Genomic DNA, 21,125 nt, shown 5'->3' with positions numbered 1-21,125 from the left:
GGTCATGCATGTTCTGTACGAGTTCCATTGCCCGTCTGCGCAGTAGTCAGCACGGTGCTCTTGTATATGAGAGGCTTAATTCGTTGTCTGGCTTTCTCTCGGAACCAGAGATGGATGAAGACCCTCTGGTCTATCAATTGAATATACTAGATGGTTTCTAAGATGATTGTGGCAAGTTAGATTCGAAGACGCTGTGTGCTAATCTGCCGCCGCTGTGTGGTCGCCGCCGGTGCCTGCCATCGCCGCCGGCCGCCGGCCGTCGAAACCTGCAGGGTCTGCACTTCTGTGATCGCACGCCGGCCGCCGCGTTTTGTATTCACCATTGGCGTAGAAATGGATCGCGATGACTTAGATCTATAAAGCTGGAACACACAAAAGGGAGTTACTGCTAGATTTCATTAACTTAACTGTCTAGGCGGGCGTGTAAATGCAAATTAATTATGGTCTTGATGCTGCACGCTCGATGGGGATTAGATGGTTCAGATGGAGCGGATGCATGGACACACAAGTCCACCGGGTGCATAGGATATGTTGCCTTCTGCAAGCATTCTATATGATTTTCTCGTATTATAGATAATTGGCCCTCCCTTTGTTTTACATCACGCTCCGCCACTGCCTGCAATGTCTTCCCCCTTGAGATTCAGACTTCGCAGCAGCTCTTCCAGCGCCATCTCAGATCCCATCTGGCTGGCCGTCTTGCTTCCCTCGCCCTTCTCATAAGCCGCCGCCATCTCCTAATCTGATCTCAAACCCTAAAACCGTGAGACTACCAAGGCCGGGCAGCCGATCAGGTCGACCCCTTGATCAGCCCGAACAGTCCCAACGGGAGGGGAAGAAGATGGATGAGGTGATGGGGATCAGAGGCCCTGCTGCCGGAGAAAGCGTCGATCGCCGGAGAGGTAGAGGAAAACCCTAGTCGCCTAGGTATTACTGTTTACTTAACCTATCGTCCTATGTGAAATATATTCACCTGGAAGCCCAAACCATTATATCCCAAAGTTCAACGGGCCTAGCCCAGACCAGCCCACCCCACATCGCCCTCTTCTTCCCCATACTGTAGTATTTCACTTGGCCGGCCCGGCCTGTTCCTCCTCCTCCTCCTCCTTCCTCCTCTCCCAGTCGCAAACCCCCAAAATGGCGCCGCCGCCTGCCTCCTCCCACCTCCGTCTCCTCCTCCTCCGCCGGCACCGCCTCTTCTCCACCGCCACCACCCCCATCCCCATCCCCTCCACGCCTCCACCCGCGCCGGCCCCGACCACGGAGTCGGTCCTCTACTCGCTCCGCAGCCTCTCCAAGGAGGACCCGTCCCTCGCGCTCGCCTTCTTCCGCCGCTCCGCCGAGTCGGGCCACCCACTGGGGTCCGCAGCCTACAACCTCATGCTCCGTACCCTCGCCTCCCGCCCCACTTCCGCCGCGCAGCACTTCTGGCCCTTCCTCAGCGACATGGAAGCCGCCGGTCACTCCGTCGACCAGGGCACCTACCTCGCCGCCCTCGCCTCCTTCAAGAAGGCCAGCCTCAACGCTGACTACGCCTCACTCACCGACCGCCTCGCCAAGGCCAGGACCGACGCCCACCCCGTCGCCGCCGCCGTCCTCCGCGGGCTCGACGACGAGGAGGAGGATGGTTCGCTCGATAAGAGGCTGGAGGGCGTCGAGCTCACGGAGACCGCCGTCACCAAGGTGCTCCGGGAGGTGAGGGACCACCCGGCCAAGGCCCTGACCTTCTTCCGGTGGGCCGGCCGGCAGAACTGCGGCTACAAGCATGAGTCCGCCGCTTACAACGCCATGGCCAGGGTGCTCGGCCGGGAGGAGTCCATGCGGGAGTTCTGGGACCTCATCCAGGAGATGAAGGCTCACGGGATGCACCTGGACATCGACACCTACGTCAAGCTCTCCAGGCAGTTCCAGAAACGCCACATGATGACCCAGGCCGTGGAGCTCTACGAGCTCATGATGGACAGCCCCTACAAGCCGTCCCAGGCGGACGGGCCGTTGCTCCTCAGGCGCATCGCCCTGGGGCCGTCGCCTGATCTCGAGCTGGCCTATCGAGTAGTGAGGAAGTACGAGGCCGTGTATGAGTTCAAGTCCAAGGACGTGTTTGATGGGATCCACAGGGCTCTTACCAGCAACGGCAGGTTCGATGAGGCCGCCGAGGTCATGTATGATATGAGAGCCGCCGGCCACCAGCCAGACAACATTACATATAGCCAGCTGGTGTTTGGGCTCTGCAAGGCCAACAAGTGCGATGAGGCTCGCAAGGTGTTTGATGAAATGGAGGCTGAGGGTTGTGTGCCCGATCTCAAGACCTGGACCATGTTGATTCAAGGGCATTGTGCGGCTGGGGAGGTGGACAAGGCTCTGCACTACTTGACAGAAATGATCGAGAACAACTTGGACGCAGATGCTGATTTGCTGGATGTCATGGTCAAAGGCCTGTGTAACCAAGACAAGGTTGATGCTGCTCACACTCTGTTTGTTGAGATGGTGGACAAGGGCGAGTTAAGCCCTTGGAAGCACACTTACAAGCATATCATTCGCGAGTTGCTGAGGGTGAGGAAACTCGAGGAGGCGCTGGGGCTTCTTAAATCAATGAAAGCCCGCAAGTTTCCACCCTTTGCAGACCCTTTCCCTCCTAAAATTGCTGAATACGGGACCCTTGAAGATGCTAGGGACTTTCTCAAGGCCTTGAAAGGGTCAGTGAATACCTATCCGGCATACACTGTCTATCTGCTAATGTTCAAGTCATTCTTTGCGGAGGGGAGATATTCAGAAGCTCAGGATCTACTGTACAAGTGCCCTTTCCATATCCGCAAGCATCATGAAGTAACCAAGCTGTTTGAATCAATAAAAGCCAAGACTACTTCTTAACTCAACCATGGAAAAAAGGCTGCTGAGGTTATATCAACACACCAGCTTTTGCACACTAGCTAGCTGCTATTTAGTAAGCTTGGTGCTCATGGGTTTCTACATGGTACTTTATTGATTGTAACACAGATATTTTATTGAGTTATCTTTTATCCCCTTTGCATTTGTCTTCACCTTTTCTTGTACCTTTGCAGCTATACAGATGCTATTTCCTTAGAAATACAATCCGAATTAAACCCTTTTAATTACTCCAGTGTGCTTGTCAAAGTTATTTTATGAACAAACTTTTTCTATAAAGTGCTACAGTCTAGTAGGCAGAATTACAGTGACACTTTCTTGGATTTCTTTATTCGAGATATTGTTGATTGACATATTAATGTTTTGCATTATGGGCCAAGTTTGTGAACAATTTTCCGTCATGTCAGTCCATGGAGCTACAGCACCACTTATCTGGTGCTTAAAATGATGATATGTATTTCTACAGTGATCAATGTTGATACAAATTAGCAGGAAACTAGTATGAGAAGGTGTAGACTCTTTAATGTTTTAATTAGTTGCTGCTTTGCCTTTTCGTCTTGCCGGAGAAGCCATGGAGGAGATCTGGCAGGCGGCAGCGCAGGCAGCTGCTAAAGGCGGACGGGAGGACGGCAGATCGAGCAGGGACCTGGCTGGGAAGGAGGGACAGCCGGAGGAGGGAGAAGAGGGGCCGGCGGGAAGGATCCTGGAAGCTGAGATGCGGCCGCTGGTTGGCTCTGGCCAGCGGCGGCGTGCTCTTTGCTGGCGGCCGGTGGTATCGAGCGGGAGATGAGGAGGAGGCTGGAGCCCCCAATTCCTAAACCCTAACGAGTGGGACAGGTCGAAACTGGAGAGAGACAGGGACGGAGGGGTATTTAGCCAAAAATGAGTCCCAGTTAACTGAAAATTCCTGATAAATCCGCTTGTGAGACCGATTAACCGGCTGGACCAGTAAACACACCGAGAATGCCCTTTTCGTTTCGGTCAGCCTCCGATCCGCAGTTAATCAATTAACTGAAATATCGGCCGATATTTGCAACCTTTAGAATTAAAATGATGATGTTGAAATTTTCTAGGTTTGATATTGTTGATTACTTGATTAGCACGCTAATCCTTGTATTACAGGGGCAGATTGTGAACAATTGTCCGTCATGGGACTACATAGAAAAACCAGTTTACCACAGAATGTGTATGCTTTCCATATAGTATGATATTTCAAACAGAAAGTTGAACAGGATCATTGTAATAACCTGATATTCATATGTACGAATACCATACATCGGTATTGCAAATAGCAGTGTATCATATTCACATCACTCTTATTCATTTTTCAAATAAGACCATAGTAATACAACTTAGGGATATCTAGGACTCTTCCAAGCAGCACCTTTTATTTGAAGTCTCAAACTGGACAAAGCATGAGTAGATAACCATGACTAAGGAGCCCTGATGCTCTTAAGAAGCAGGATACATGGTTGTGCTTTTCTGGAGTCCCCAAGACATATGCTTACGTTTGATGAAGTCAGAAGCCACCGTATCCACATCCTGATTCACATCGTCTTTCTTGACAACATTGGCATGGTTTTCCTGAAACTTAACTTGCTTTGGGCGGGCCTGGAAATGGGTTGTTCCTACTGCTGCTTCTTTCTTCATAGCACTGGTATGGTTGTCCTGAAATTTGGCATGGTTTTGGTGGGCTTGTAAGTAAAGCAGACGAGTGTGAGACATTGGTCTGTGGCTTCTTGATTGATGGTATGAGGAAATGCTGGAAGGGTAGGATTTTGTTTGCAGCTGTGATGTTTTCTTCTCCTCTTTTATAGGCCAATAAGGATGCTTATTCTGAAACGGCAAGTCGGCATCATATTCTCCACTTTTGACAAATTTCAGCGAATCTCTCACGTTCTCTTTCTTTCTTTCTTTTTCGCTTCTTCATATTAGGTGCTGAATGACTACAAGCTAGGGCTCTAATCATATACATAAGGTTAGTTTCTTTTGCACTTTCTTGTTCTCTTCTTATTATGAAGCATTGAATTGTTTTTCTCCATCTGCTGATAAACACAAGTCCTAGGCATATTATTTAGATTTTATTATTGGGGGTAATTTCGCTGCAGTTAATTTCATCCTTACCTACAGGAGCTCCAATAGTTCTGTAGCATCATTTTTAATATAACCCAGTCCATGCATCCATCAAACAACTGGAAGTATTAACTTGTTTTTCTTTTTTTCTGGAAGAGTGTCTATCAGGAATGGCTATTGAACTGCTTCTAAGGCGTTTCTATTTTTTTTCTAAAGGTGCACATGAATTCAGAACCATGCTTCGGTGAGGAGATGCTGCAACTATTACATTATTATACGTGTACCATGTTTCCTTGCAACGAAAAGCTATCATCATCGTCCTCTCCTTTGCATATGATTCTCAGCCTATCATCTTTCCATTTCTCGAAAAAGAACTGGATGCCTTTCCTGTTTCTCAATCAACTTTCCAAATTCCAATAGCCTGAAAAATATCGTGTGACCGCAAAGGGGCCTAACTGCTGCTTCCGTTTATCTGCAGAGTTTCTATGTGAGATTGATTTGCTGCATAATCCAAGGAAAAGTACGCTGAAGACTCTGCCTGGAATATATATCAAATGTGGTGGCGTTCAGCGGGTTTCTTGACAGAGTTTGGCGGATAAAGATATGTAACAGAAAGCAATCCTATATGGATATGCTCCTTGGAAGATGCTTCGTTCATTCTATGCGCCAGCATTATTTGCAGAATGTTTATCACATGAGCATCTTGATACTTTTATATAGACTTTATAATACCGAAACTGTATCACTTCAGATTCTAGAAAACAACTGGAATACTTCTCATTTGTCCAATGCCCGATCGAATTGCAACTTCAGTTAGACAGCTTGGAACATAAAGATCTTCTGCTGGTATTATTATCATCTTTATAGAATTTCAGAGCCAGCTGATAGTGCACATCAGTTTGTTCCATTTGGTTATATAATCAGTATGTTTTATCAGTATTGGTACATGTAATTGTTCTGTGGATAATGGGTCGCTTTATCTTAAAGTTCCTCGCATATTTTCTGCAAGATGCATTCAAATTTTCTCATTCCTCTCCACACACACAAACATAGGCACTTACCGACAGGCATGCCTAGAAAATTTAACCATTGTACATTGCATGGCAGAGCGTCTCTTAGTGTCATTAACACAATGGATACTTCCTTCCTTCCACAGTTAGTACCTTCTGATCCACTAAGTGCACAAACACAACCACCAACCTTGAAAGTTACTTTGTGACCTTGGTCCGACTCTTAATATTTGTGACAACCCAATAAATGTTTCACTATGCTTCCTAAGTTCCTAGCTGCCCCTCTCATTCAGTCTTAAATGTAAGCTCCTACGTATGCCGCGAAGGCATGATTCTCACTATTCCTATAATATCACAGCTGACATTAGTGCATCCACCTGCTCAACCACTGCTAAGCAAAACCCTGCTGCTATTCCTTCTGATTCTCTTTCCTCCCCTCTGAGTTAGTTCTCTATTTAGTGGAGTAGAGGTTGGAGCTGGCAGAGGTAGAGAAGATTTCTCATCATCCAGATCAATCATAGCTTCCACCTTCTGTTTCCATTGGCAGCTTGCAGTACACAGCAGCAACTAGCGATGTATGAGCCTGGTAAGTTCATTGGCTAAGTGATTAGATACCACAAAAGTTTTTCACCAAATGAAGAGACCTTGAGTTTTGGACCAGACGAAGAGGGGGCACGGGGCTACCTAGGCCCTTGTGGCCTTTGAGCATCGTCTCGTCTCCCTCCTTCGTGTGGTGCCTTATCTATCTATATCTATACCTACTAATAAAGGAAGGAAGGTTTCTCCCCAAAATTTTCGTCCGTTTTTTAATTACCTCTAATCTCCAGATAATATTACAGAAAATGCCACCGCCATATGTAAAAAACGTTTCATCCAGTATAGAAAAATATACTTCCGTTTCCGGCGCGCGCCCGCGTCGCACTCACCCCTGGACATCGGCATTTCTCTTGGGCCCTCCATTTGGTGGGCTTCTCTATTGGGATTTAGAAAAGCTGCCACCGAACGAATTATTATTCTTAAATAGTCCCACATCGTTTCCTTAGGATGATTCCAACCGGTTTATATACGATTCGAATTTCGTTGGAATATCAGCAAGGTGAATCAACAAGATGTACTTCGATTGATTGGCTGAAATCTGTTGCCTGCGCATATTATGAATTAAAGGAGGGATTGCCTGCATGAATAGATGGATTTCTGGTGATCCAGATCCCGAAGAGAAAGAGGATGGGGAATATTATACGGTGACCCGAGAAAATCACATGGCGAGAGAGAAATTGGGGGATGTTCTGAATCTGAAGTACCGGACCCGGCGGCGGCGTGCGCGATTGGCCGGCCCGCGCAGATTAGGAGACATCGGCGGCGGCCGCTGCTCCTTGGCCGAAATCCACTCGCCGCCTCTACTTCATGGCTCAGCACTTCGTCCGCACGTCTATCTCCAGAGGGGATCACATGCCTGCAACCGGAATGGGTTGCTCCTCTCTCTGAGTGGAACGCAGAAGACAAATACGCCATGCCGCGCGGATTATACTGGACCGTGAGTGACTTAATTTACTTTGTCTTGCCTGTGATAGAATATATGCTCTCTCGTCATTTTTTTTTTGCTACTGTACAATACATTCTCGAACATAAAATCATTCTCCTATTTTGTATTTATTAAGTAGAGTTCTTTTGTGGAACTAAATATCACGGATTACATGATTTTTTTTGAACATAGAGAATACCATGATTTTGTGAAAGAATACTTTATGATATGTTTAGTGATAAGCAAGTCTAATACTCCTTATCAAAACACATAAAATCTAAGAAAAATGTACCTCGGACGAATACATGCGAGCACAACATGATTGAAGAGACCCGTTAACTAGAATATACAGAAAAAATCCGCGGATCCAAAATAGGTAGTTACATTGAATTCTAAACATTATTATTCTTCTCTACGACGCCGTCATTTAACGTGTTATCACCAGAATTTGACCGAGTCGAGAGGTGGGCCGCGATCAAGATGGGCTTGAAGAATATACATGGAAGAATATACGTGAATCGGTCTTATATGCAAAGTTTGGGCTAGTTTTGCCCGTGTATCTGTAATATAGTAGGATACGTGTCGGTTAGTTAGAGTTTGTCTCGTGCACGGTTGGGATTATTCCCACGTTAGAAAGTCTACGGACTATAAATATGTATCTAGGGTTTATGAAATAAACAACAATCACGTTCACCACAAACCAATCTAGGCGCATCGCCAACTCCCTTGTCTCGAGGGTTTCTTCCGGGTAAGCATCATGCTGCCTAGATCGCATCTTGCGATCTAGGCGATAAGTTTATTCGCTGTTCATGCGTTGCTCGTACTGAAGCCTTTTTGATGGCGAGCAACGTAGTTATCTTAGATGTGTTAGGGTTAGCATTATTCTTCGTATCATATGCTGTCGTAGTGCAACCCTTAGACGTCTAGCCGCCCTTACACCTGTCTTAGGTGTAGGGGCGGCACCCCGCTTGATCATTATTTAGTAGATCCGATCCGTTATGGTTGCTCCTTGTTCTTCAAGGATTAGTTTAATATCTGCATAGTTAGGCCTTACAAAGGGTTGAAGGATCCAGCGGCGCGTAGGGTGTAGTTTGCTAGCCCTAGACAGGATGTTCCGGGGATCAACTTCGTGTTGGTTTTTAGGCCTTGTCTAGGATCGGCTTACGATCACCGTGCGTGGCCGCGAGGCTCAATCACGAGTAGGATGTTCCGATTATGCGGTGAAAACCCTAAATCGTAGTAGATCGCTTTAGCTTTATTCTGATCAAGCAGGACCACCATATATTCGTACACCTCGTGCGAATCATGGGTGGATCGGCTCTTTGAGCCGATTCACAGGATAACCTGAGAGCCGATCGAGGCTCGTATTTAATGTTTACGTGTATGCCATGCAGAAACTAAGCGAGGCATCTCCATCACCTTCCCGACCAGGTATAGGTCGGGTGGCACGCCCTGGGATCCGGATCGGACGTGCGTGCCGAAGTCTTTGCGGGCCGTCGCTCGGAGGGACCAGGGCCAGCCGCAGTCCTGGGAGCCTCCCGGCTCTCATGTGTTGCCCGTCGCTGCTCGCCGGTGGGTTTCTGACCGCAACACATTCTGGCACGCCCGGTGGGACGGTCTTCGACATCAACCACATCGCCATCTACATCTGAGATGGCGGACGGCACTCCAGTCACGTACGAGGATCTGACCGAGGAGCTCAAGAAGAAGTATGACGAGGTCAAAGCAATCCTCGAAGCCGACCTCATCGGCTCTTTTCACGGAACCCGCTCACATGGCATCAGGTGGAAAGGGTTCTCACCTGAAGGCGCGCTCGATGGAGTGGACCTGTCCGCCCCGTCAGAAGAACGCACCAGGTCCCTGCGTCAGGAGATTAACTACATGGTAGCTCACTCGCTGCACCGCCATTCTGAGACCCTGGTGAACACTTTGGAGCGTGTCGCTCTTCGGGTGATCCAGGAAATCATGAGGCATCAGTACTCTCCGTCAGGACCAGCTCTCGGGACTTACCAAGGAGAGATGCCACTCCAGTCCCGTCCACCGCTGCCATTCGCGTTGGCAGCACCAGAAGTGCCGAATTCACCGGCATACGTCGTCTACAAGATCGGTGGTGACCCTAGCGACTACCAGTTCTTGCATGAGGCGACTAAGGAGATCCCTCACGGTTACACGTGCACATACGTGCCGATCGCAATGGCGGGCGCTCACAAACCAGATCGCAACGAGGGACTTCTGGAAAAGCAGGAGGAACTTCAACGACAGATCTTGAGAAGCAGACGTGGCTAGCTAAGTATGCCACTCCGACAAACCTCCAGAGCTCAGCTCCTGCAGTTGGCTCAGAGATGGAAAAGCGAGCATGGCTGGCTAAGTATGCCACTCCGGCGAATCTTCAGAGTTCGACTCCTGCAGCCAGCACCGCGGATCAGATCAGTACCATCCTGAGAGACCAGTTCGGCATGGTGCCGAAAAGGAGGACAATCGGCTATTCCAAGCCGTACCCCAACGAGTACGAGTTGATCCCGCTACCACCCAAATATCGGCTCCCTGATTTCTCCAAGTTTAATGGATCAGATGGTTCCAGCTCCATCGAGCACGTGAGCCGATATTTGGCACATCTGGGCACGATCTCAGCAGCAGATGAACTGCGTGTGAGGTTCTTCGCACAGTCCCTCACAGGATCGGCTTTCGGGTGGTACACATCGCTGCCACCAGACTCAATCCGGACGTGGAAGCAGTTGGAAGAGTAGTTCCACATGCAGTATCACTCAGAGGCTTCCGAGGCCGGCATTGCCGATCTAGCGCAAGTACGTCAGAAGCGTGGAGAAACTGTGGCAAAATACGTCCAGCGCTTCAGACTTGTTAGGAACCGATGTTATTCGGCTCGTGTGACTGAAAAAGAAGCAGTCGAATTGGCAGTGGTGGGCCTTGCATCACCAATCAAGGATATGGCCTCCCAAGCAGACTACCCTTCACTGGCGCACATGGTTCAGAAACTGTCGTTATATGAACAGCGCCACCCAGACTTGTACCAGGACAAATTCAAGCGTGCGGTAGTCCTGGTTGAGGCAGATGAAGACGAAGGCTCTGCGGGAGATCAAGAGGTAGCAGTGGCTGAATGGACTCGGGGGGCAACCCCTGTGTCCTGCAAATGGGTTAAGCCACCAGGTCCGCCCAGAGGGTTTGATTTCGACGTAACTAAAACTGAGCAAATTTTTGACTTCTTACTTAAGGAGAAGCAGTTGAAGTTACCCGAAGGCCTCAAAATCCCCACGGTACAGGAGCTGAACGGAAAGCCATACTGCAAATGGCATAACTCGTTCTCCCATACCACCAACGACTGCAGGGTGTGGCGTCAGCAGATCCAAATGGCGATAGAACAAGGACGTCTAATTTTCAACCAGTACGCCATGAAAGTCGACACTCACCCCTTCCCCGCCGTTAACATGGTGGAGTGCACTTACCCTGAAGGGTGCCAGCCAGGATTCTCGTTCAACATCAACATGGTAGGACCTGGACACCACTCTGGTAAGGACGGAGACGAGGGCAGCTGCTCTCATAGCAAGGACACAGAGGAAGCCGTTCCACGCGATCGGCTCCGTCACGATGGCAAGCGCTACATCACAGAGGGAGAAGTGAGGAACGTGAGATATCAACGGCCTCTCTCTGATCACCTCCTCAACAAGTATGTGAGTCAATATGACCAACGCCGACGACCCAACGACGATGATGAAAGAGATCGTCTGGCTAGGGACGCCAGGAGACGTCGTCGACATGATCGCGATGAGGAGAGATATGAGCGCCACGCCAAGGAAAAGTCAAGGGAACAAGACGACGAGGATAGGCACTGGGACTGTCCCTTCTTCAGACACTGCTGGGATTCAGGAATGAGCCGATTGCCTACAATCGGCAACTGCCCAGAATGTAGACAGAAGAGGAAGGATGCAGCTAACGTGTCCGTGTTCAAACGTCTAGGGCCTCTCCCGCCTCGGAACAAGCATGCTGAGTCCCCTCGGGTGGAAGATCTCGAGGATTTGGAAGACGATGATGAGGAAGAAGAAGACAGGTACCACCGGCCAAGGTGGAACCTTCATTGAGCGATTCAATCGACGTGGAGGCCGATTCCAGCAATCGGCCAAAATTATCCTCACCACGTATTCTGCCTGTGTTCAACGTCGATCTAATGGGCAGCGGTTTTGCGTCGGCTGATGAGCTGGAAAAAATCAACATTGGTCCTACCGGAGCCGACGTGCAAATACAGTGCCTTGGCTAACTACAGAGCCGATATCTGCAGTCACCTGACAGATTCGGCTCGGGGGGCACCTAATCAGATGAACATGTGCGATACATGTGCAGTGAAATATTGGGGGCCGATAGAAAATCGGCCAGTAAAAAAAAATATTCTCATGGTATACAGCCGATGCACGGACATCGACTTTAGAGCTAAGAAACAAAGCCGATGTACAGCCATCGACTCTAGTACAATTACCCAGGATCTACCCGCTGCATGTTCAAGACACGGATTTCGACCAAGTCGGTCTTCAGTTCAGCTTCGAAGCCTTCTGTTTCCTTGAGGGATTTCATGTATCTTCCTCAGCTGCAATGAGCCGATTTTGGTGCCCGAACCTTCTCTTCGTGGACTTCCAACCCTTTGCCCCAGAGCAGTACTGTCATAAGTCAGTTTTGGCGTGCAAGGCACCTTTTGCTCATTAAGCCGTTAGTGTTTTGTCTACAACATCGGCTTGCAACGGAAGAGAAGGCGATCGATGGGGGCAAGTTTGGCTGACTCTGCATGGTGGCTGACTCAGAATTGCCTGAGTTCAAAGCTGTTAGTCCGATCTGTGCATCCTCACCGCTATTCTCACCTTGACTGGGGCTCGGGGGCAGCTGGCCTGCTAGTTGCTCTGTTTTTAGAAGCCGATTGGAGGGTCGTCGGCTGACCTTGCATCATAACCTTCTTCGAAAGCGGTGAGTTGTTGCAGTAGAAGACTACTAGAGCTGCTGAAAGGGAAGCCGCCATCATCTACAGAGTCAGAACCGTCTCTGTTGCTGCGAAAAGGTAGAGCAAGGCGCTATGTTCGGACAGTAAGGGGCAGTTAAGGATCACCTTTAGGCTGGGAACCATAGCGTGGGCTTTGGATGGTGCTGCCCATGGATTCATTGCAGTTGCGAACCTGCGCGATTGACATCTGAGGTTCGTATGGCCGTGGGTTGGATCTGTTCAAGTGGCGTTTTGGGGAATTGGGTTTTGCCCTTGCGGACAGGCCACAGATTACCGTTTGGATAAACAATAGAGTTGGCTCTGCTCGCGTTTTCGTGGCAAGGACCGGTGCACTGCCATCGGCTCGTAATTTGTTGACTTATTTTAGCAATCGGTAAATTTGGTGAAAGGACAGAATCAGCTGAGAAGTTCTTCTTCATAATAAGAGGGGTTTTTTACAAAGGAAGAGCCGATTGCTCAAGAAAGGGAAAACAAAAGAAGAGCCGATTGCTCAGGGGCTACTAGTCCTACTTTACTAGTCCTCGCTGTCCTCGTCGTCGGCATCGCTGCCGTCGGCGCTGCTTCCGGAGAGTTCCTCGTCGCTGCTACCCCAGCCCTCGGCCGGGGCCTCTTCTTCCTCGTCATCATCATCATCCTCGCTGTCCGCCCAAGCGCGGAAGCGCTTTGCCGGCGGATACCCAGCGGAGGAGGAGGAATCATCCTCCTCCTTTTCCTCTTCCTCCTCGTCATCATCATCGTCCTCGCTGTCCGCCCAAGCGCGGAATCGTTTTGCCGGCTGGTACCCAGCGGAGGAGGAGGAATCATCCTCCTCCTTTTTCTCTTCTTCCTCTACTTCTTCTTCTTCCTCCTTCCCGTCGGAGGAGGTGGGTTTCACCCAGGGGTGGAGGTCGTCTTCGCTTTCGCTCTTCAGCTCCCCTTCGATGAGGAACTTGAGGTCGTCTTCCCCATCGGTCAGAGGTAGGTCACCATCTGACCCGACGAGTGCTTCGGGTGGGCCGTCTGGCACATGATCAAAGTTCCACTCCTGCTCGCTCGAGGAGGAAGACTGGAGGGAGAGGCCTGAGGAGATGGAGGAAGAGGATGACATTGCTGCAGGGGAAGAGGGTTTTTTAGGTGCCGATGGCCGGAGCAGAGCAAGGGGATAAAGTGGCGAACCGTTCGGCACAGTTAAATAAAGGGGATATAGTGGAGATTCAATGCCACAGCGGTTTCCGAGGAGGTGGTGCCCAGCAGGAATAAATTTGCCAGATCACGCGGAGAAGTGGAAGAGGCAAGGCATCATGATGAAGGATACTGCGACGGTTCTGCCACGACATGACCCGACAAAGAAAAGCAGGGTGATTTTGGAATTATCAATTCCAAAACCAGGGGGGCATGTGTTATCACCAGAATTTGACCGAGTCAGAGGTGGGCCGCGATCAAGATGGGCTTGAAGAATATACATGGAAGAATATACGTGAATCGGCCTTATATGCAAAGTTTGGGCTAGTTTTGCCCGTGTATCTGTAATATAGTAGGATACGTGTCGGTTAGTTAGAGTTTGTCTCGTGCACGGTTGGGATTATTCCCACGTTAGAAAGTCTACGGACTATAAATATGTATCTAGGGTTTATGAAATAAACAACAATCACGTTCACCACAAATCAATCTAGGCGCATCGCCAACTCCCTTGTCTCGAGGGTTTCTTCCGGGTAAGCATCATGCTGCCTAGATCGCATCTTGCGATCTAGGCAGTACAAGTTTATTCGCTGTTCATGCGTTGCTCGTACTGAAGCCTTTTTGATGGCGAGCAACGTAGTTATCTTAGATGTGTTAGGGTTAGCATTGTTCTTCGTATCATATGCTGTCGTAGTGCAACCCTGAGACGTCTAGCCGCCCTTACACCTGTCTTAGGTGTAGGGGCGGCACCCCGCTTGATCATTATTTAGTAGATCCGATCCGTTATGGTTGCTCCTTGTTCTTCAAGGATTAGTTTAATATTTGCATAGTTAGGCCTTACAAAGGGTTGAAGGATCCAGCGGCGCGTAGGGTGTAGTTTGCTAGCCCTAGACAGGATGTTCCGGGGATCAACTTCGTGTTGGTTTTTAGGCCTTGTCTAGGATCGGCTTACGATCACCGTGCGTGGCCGCGAGGCTCAATCACGAGTAGGATGTTCCGATTATGCGGTGAAAACCCTAAATCGTAGTAGATCGCTTTAGCTTTATTCTGATCAAGCAGGACCACCATATATTCGTACACCTCGTGCGAATCATGGGTGGATCGGCTCTTTGAGCCGATTCACAGGACAACCTGAGAGCCGATCGAGGCTCGTATTTAATGTTTACGTGTATGCCATGCAGGAAACTAAGCGAGGCATCTCCATCACCTTCCTGACCAGGTATAGGTCAGGTGGCACGCCCTTGCATCAGCATCGGACGTGCGTGCCGAAGTCTTTGCGGGCCGTCGCTCGGAGGGACCAGGGCCAGCCACAGTCCTGGGAGCCTCCCGGCTCTCCTGTGTTGCCCGTCGCTGCTCGCCGGTGGGTTTCTGACCGCAACATAACGAAAAGAACGTTTTGTCTTGCCCGCTCCCGCGAGTAGCAGGGTGAAATCCTAGCTACGCGCCGCCGGTCCTTCCACCTCCGGTTTGTCTCGGTTCATTGGCGTGATGTGCCTGGTCCCTAGGGCGGCGACCCAGGACGGTTGGAGCCTTGTTGGTTGGTGGGCGTGCCAGGATTCCGGTGCTAGCTTGTTTGCTTGGTCATGTGGATGGCGTGGTGCTGGCGATTTTTTCGTGTGTGGTAGTGGTACGGTTGCTGCTTTGGTGTTAGCCACTACCCAATGTGGACAGCCGAGTGCTTTCCCCGGGGAAACCATTGCCCTTTGGGCACGATGGTGGCGTCTGCAGACGCCATTCTTTTCTTGAAGGCGTCGATGTGGCGGTGCCCGGTCTCTCTGCGTACTCCGGGTGAAACCCCAAGATCCTCGGATCTGGTGGTAGCGGCGCTTTTGTGTCGTGATGCTCTTGAAGATGCCACCTTGGAGTTATCACGCCATGCGGCTCTCCCGTGTTTGGGTGGCGGAGGCCCTCCTCAGTTTTGCTCTCATCGGCAAAGCTTTCTTCGTGTTCTACACCTGCATGCGGTGTTTCTCGTTGGGCTCTCCCTTGGTGTTCCTCGCCGTTCTGTGAGCTATGTTGATCGATTCCTGGTGGTGGCCGGCCTATGGTGGTGTCTGCGACGGTGGTGTTGTCTCGTCAGGTTTGAGGCGCATATGCCATATGTTATTCTGAAGTCAGTCGCTGTAATGAAGTCCCCGACTATGGTCTTCGTTTCCAAAGATTACCCGGCGGAAATTGCTTGGGTCGATGAGAGCACTCCAACTAAGGGTATAGATGAAGATTGGGGAGAAGGAAGATTTTCGACCGAGCACCATTCTCTGCGTTGCATTACCCCGTTCAATGGTGAATTGTATGCAATAGCTGTGAACAATTTTGAGTTCGAAAAATTAGTGTGCACCAACAATGTCCAGTTGGAGCAGCGCGCGAGCACAGTCAACATGGATACACTATTTTCATTTCCAGAACTTGGAAATAACAAGTTCTACCTTGTGAAGTCGGATGGTGCTCTGCTGCTTGTGTTGTTGGACAACAAGCATTTGGAGGAAGGTCAATCATTGGTCTACCGTGTGGACACTGAGCGCAGATTAGGAGACATCAGCGGCGGCCGCTGCTCCTTGGCCGAAATCCACTCGCCGCCTCTACTTCATGGCTCAGCACTTCGTCCGCACGTCTATCTCCAGAGGGGGTCACATGCCTGCAACCGGAATGGGGTTGCTCCTCTCTCCTCTGAGTGGAACGCAGAAGATAAATACGCCATGCCGCGCGGATTATACTGGACCGTGAGTGACTTAATTTACTTTGTCTTGCCTGTGATAGAATATATGCTCTCTCGTCATTTTTTTTTTGCTATTGTACAATACATTCTCGAACATAAAATCATTCTCCTGTTTTGTATTTATTAAGTAGAGTTCTTTTGTGGAACTAAATATCACGGATTACATGATTTTTTTTGAACATAGAGAATACCATGATTTTGTGAAAGAATACTTTATGATATGTTTAGTGATAAGCAAGTCTAATACTCCTTATCAAAACACATAAAATCTAAGAAAAAATGTACCTCAGACGAATACATGCGAGCACAACATGATTGAAGAGACCCCGTTAACTAGAATATACAGAAAAAAATCCGCGGATCCAAAATATGTATTTACATTGAATTCTAAACATTATTATTCTTCTCTACGACACCGTAAGTTAACGAAAAGAACGTTTTGTCTTGCCCGCTCCCGCGAGTAGCAGGGTGAAATCCTAGCTACGCGCCGCCGGTCCTTCCACCTCCGGTTTGTCTCGGTTCATTGGCGTGATGTGCCTGGTCCCTAGGGCGGCGACCCAGCACGGTTGAAGCCTTGTTGGTTGGTGGGCGTGCCAGGATTCCGGTGCTAGCTTGTTTGCTTGGTCATGTGGATGGCGTGGTGCTGGCGATTTTTTCTGGTGTGGTAGTGGTACGGTTCTTTGCTTTGGTGTTAGCCACTACCCAATGTGGACAGCCGAGTGCTTTCCCCGGGGAAACCATTGCCCTTTGGGCACGATGGTGGCGTCTGCAGACGCCGTTCTTTTCTTGAAGGCGTCGATGTGGCGGTGCCCGGTCTCTCTGCGTACTCCGGGTGAAACCCCAAGATCCTCGGATCTGGTGGTAGCGGCGCTTTTGTGTCGTGATGCTCTTGAAGATGCCACCTTGGAGTTATCACGCCATGCGGCTCTCCCGTGTTTGGGTGGCGGAGGCCCTCCTCAGTTTTGCTCTCATCGGCAAAGCTTTCTTCGTGTTCTACACCTGCATGCGGTGTTTCTCGTTGGGCTCTCCCTTGGTGTTCCTCACCGTTCTGTGAGCTATGTTTATCGATTCCTGGTGGTGGCCGGCCTATGGTGGTGTCTGCGACGGTGGTGTTGTCTCGTCAGTTGTTGTGGTTGTTGGTCCGCCCATGCTTGGCTGAGCACCGGTCCGACAACATATCCCGCCCTGCGCTTCCTCAACCTCATCGTAGCATGTAATAGTCGTGCCAACTGTTCATGTTTCCATTTGTCGCACCCTCGAGTGGCTCTTGTCGTGTGTATGTGTACAATTCTACCTTGTAAGCTGGACTCAACATCTTATATTTGTTTTGCCGGCTGAAGTCGTTATTAATTTAATATTGGTCTTGTGGCCTTTTATCTAAAAAGTTAAGGAAAAACTGACTTTCTTTGATAAAATTCTAAAATGTAATCAGTGGCAACGCACGGGCAAATGTATTTATTATACCTACTAATAAAGGGAGTAAGGTTTCTCCCTCTTTTTTTCGTCCGTTTTTCTATTAGCCATACTTTTCAGTCAAAATTACGAGCCCTGCCACCGCTTAGTGAACGAAACGGTTCGATCGCTATGTTCCAGGCATATGTATTCCTTTTTCCCCGTCTGTTTGCTACCATGGGCTCAAACGCACTGACGCGTCCGTATTCGCTTTATTGTTCGGTAGTTCCGCTGGCATCATGATGGGCCTTCGTTGGTGCACTGCTGGGCCACCTAAGCATTTATCCCATCGTAATCATTTGAGCTGATGTAATCCCACGCCTAAAAAAGTTACCCAAATTAGTCCCACATCGCTTTGTTATGGGGAGTTAGGCCGGTTTATATATGCAGATTTTCTGAAAACAACAGGCCGCCTAAGAAACAATGATCAGCACCATTGATTGTGGATCAATCAGGAAGGAAAACATTGAGAGGAAAGAAGCAAGTCCCCTCGGGGACATAGCCCAGGCCCGGGGCACCGGCGGCAGGAAGCTGCTCGTGCGCCGCCTGCGATGAAGGCGGAGCCTGCACGCTCACGGCTCTCTCCAGGATGGCCTCGCGTACTCCCGTCCGTTGCTCGAAGTGTGCTTGGAGAAGAGAACCTTATCCGGTTTGTCTTTTCATCATCTGTTAGATAAAGGATGCTACGGAGTATGGAGAATATGGGCAGTTCTCACTTTCGATTTTTTTTTTCCTGAATGACTACCATTTTGTGCTTCTCTAAATAGGGGTTTCTATTTGACGCAGTATCATGATTATTCCATAGTTCTGAAACTATTGGATGAGGCGTACCCGCCCCCAATTATTTTACGAGCACATTCAAATTTAAGGATTAGATTATTTGTAAATTTATATGATAAAGTCCACACCTTGCACTCTCCCGAACGCAATTGCGGTAGCAAGGCGGTTCTCTCAAAATATAAAATATTAAAACAAAAATTTTAAAAAAAATAACAGCGACATATAGAAGAGTATATTTACACGCCGGTCCTGAGATCGCACACCACACGAGCCGATGATCCTTCCGCCCAAGCAGTAAAAGATGACACCCTACTGATTGACAAACCGCTTTTGGAGCCACCGCTCCGCCCAAGCAGCAAAAGACGACACCCTATCGACTGACAAATCACTTTCGGAGCCGCCGCTCCAACATTCAAACCTCTGCAACCCACACACACATAGGCTGACAGAGTCCGCAGAGCCTCTGCATGTGCACCCTGCTCCGCTGCCTCCTTCCACCATCTTGCGAGCTCCCTACAAGAGATGGTGGCTGGGACTCCCCCGTGTCGCCGAGGAGGGTAGCGCGAGGTAGTTGAACATCTCTTTTTAACAATCATTTTTTGGAGCATTAACGATAATTTTTTAAAACTTTTGTTCCACCCGTGCAACGCATCATAAGAAGTCAGTGAAAATACAAGTCCATGTCGATATGGATGCACCAAGTGTGGAACCCACAAGAACGAAGAACTTGCAACTTCAAATTTTTAGATTCATCGTGAAAAGGAGACAACATAGACACCATCTACAATTGTGGCAAAGATGAAAATGCAAATGCTTGACAAGGGCATTTCAACATTTGTTCCGCCCGGTGCAACGCACGGGTATTTTTACTAGTCTATATCTATACCTAATAATAAAGAAAATAAGGCTTCTTGTTTGTCCGTCTATTTGTGCCCCTGTGTCTAGCTGAAATTACAGCTTGTGCCACCGCTAAGTAAAAAGAAAACGCTTCGTCACACTTGAGGATTCCCCTTCGTTAGAGAACAATCCTGGGAAATCCAGAGATTTCCGGAGCGTTGACTCGTTCCCAGCTGCATCCCTGCCGTCTTCTTCTCCGGATATCCTAAGGCTAGCTTCCCGGCCTCCTTCCTCTAGCGCGTCCCCGCTCATCCTCCTCCATAAAGCAGCCCGCCGGCTCCGCACATCGCACTTAATCCTCCTGCTCATATTTACCCCGCCGCTGGTGAGCTCCCGCTTCGATTCTGCGGAACAGCTGCCGTATTCCTGCTCGAATCAGAGCCCGCGTCCGCCCTAGCTTGTGCCTTGTGCACAAGCCCACATGGCTATGCTGCTAGCTACCCCTGCTCGTTTCCCTACATGCGCCAGCCCTGCCTCCTCTATATAGCTCTGCTGCTCCTCTTGCTCGTTCCCATGCACGTGCACGCAAGCTTCACCTCCTAATCGTCGCTCGTCCCCGACCCTGCAGCAAATAAAGCGCGCACCCTGCTCCTCGGCCCCAGGCATATCCGCTATGCCCAGGACTCGCCTTGGACTTGGTCCAAATGCCGGCCTTCTTGCGTTCGAAAGCGGACCCGCGGCGGAGCAGGTGCTAATCTTCGGGCGGCCCATCGGCCATGCCTCGATGGAATTGGTGATGGTATTGCGCCTCACCGCCTCCTAATCGATTTCCATACCCATGATATAATCTAGACGTTTAAATTGCATGCATGACGTTGGTATGTTCATCTTGGTCATCAAGGTAATTGATTCTGCGTGCCCCTCCGTGCACTTGGTCTTAGCTCATCCTTCTGTCATGCCAATTATAATTTTTTAACCAGTGGTCTTTATGATTTTCATGTTTCGTAGGGAACTCTATGATTTATGCTTTGTCAACTGAAAAGTCATATACTCCGTATTTTATTTGGACATAAATTGGAAGTAGAAACATTAGTATTTATACTAGGGCTGTGCTACATCGAGGTCGACCTCGATTCCTGCTAAAACAAGGTCAGTCCGACCAGGTGAAACTTTCCTTTTCTGGCCCACCGTGGGGACCACGCACTTTCCTTTTTCGGCCCACCGTGGGGACCCCGTAGCATACGATCATCTCCCACGTGAAAGCCACTTTTTTTTGGGGACCACAGCATAAAGCTACATCTACATCGGATCCCATCTTCTTCTTACCTGCTACATGTGCGCTGGATCCCCATCTTCTTCTCCAGCACGCCAAGAACAAGGATGAACCAGGCAAGAACAGTCACATCCAGATTCTTCTCTCCTCTCGTCCAGTTCCTGCCACCAGTTAAACCTGCTACATCGATTCAACCTACTTGACGAATAGATCTGCATACTTGCTTGTTTCAGATCTGCTACATGCATATAGGGAGAGATCTGCTACATTGAGAGGAGGGATCTGCTACATCTGACGACTAGCAGGTCCAGGGAAATCACCTCCAACCCATCCCCTGCTACATCGTCTAACCCTCTGCAAAATCAGTTGCCTGGAGGTACTATCTTGCCCAGATTCAGTTACATGCACCTTTCCCTTGCTAC

General features: G+C 49.3%; 1 protein-coding gene across 1 annotated transcript; it reads left to right on the top strand.

Annotated features, from left to right (window-relative positions):
- The first annotated feature begins 1,065 nt into the window (after positions 1-1,065).
- On the top strand, positions 1,066-3,110 carry LOC127346211 (pentatricopeptide repeat-containing protein At3g48250, chloroplastic). Its single transcript, XM_051372772.2, has one exon. The coding sequence runs from the start codon at positions 1,135-1,137 to the stop codon at positions 2,866-2,868; it is 1,734 nt and encodes a 577-aa protein (XP_051228732.1). The 5' UTR covers positions 1,066-1,134; the 3' UTR covers positions 2,869-3,110.
- Positions 3,111-21,125: the final 18,015 nt, after the last annotated feature.

The sequence above is a fragment of the Lolium perenne genome, chromosome 3, assembly GCF_019359855.2.
Source record: "Lolium perenne isolate Kyuss_39 chromosome 3, Kyuss_2.0, whole genome shotgun sequence".
Taxonomy (NCBI): Eukaryota; Viridiplantae; Streptophyta; class Magnoliopsida; order Poales; family Poaceae; genus Lolium; species Lolium perenne.
This window is presented reverse-complemented; position numbering and strand designations above follow the sequence as displayed.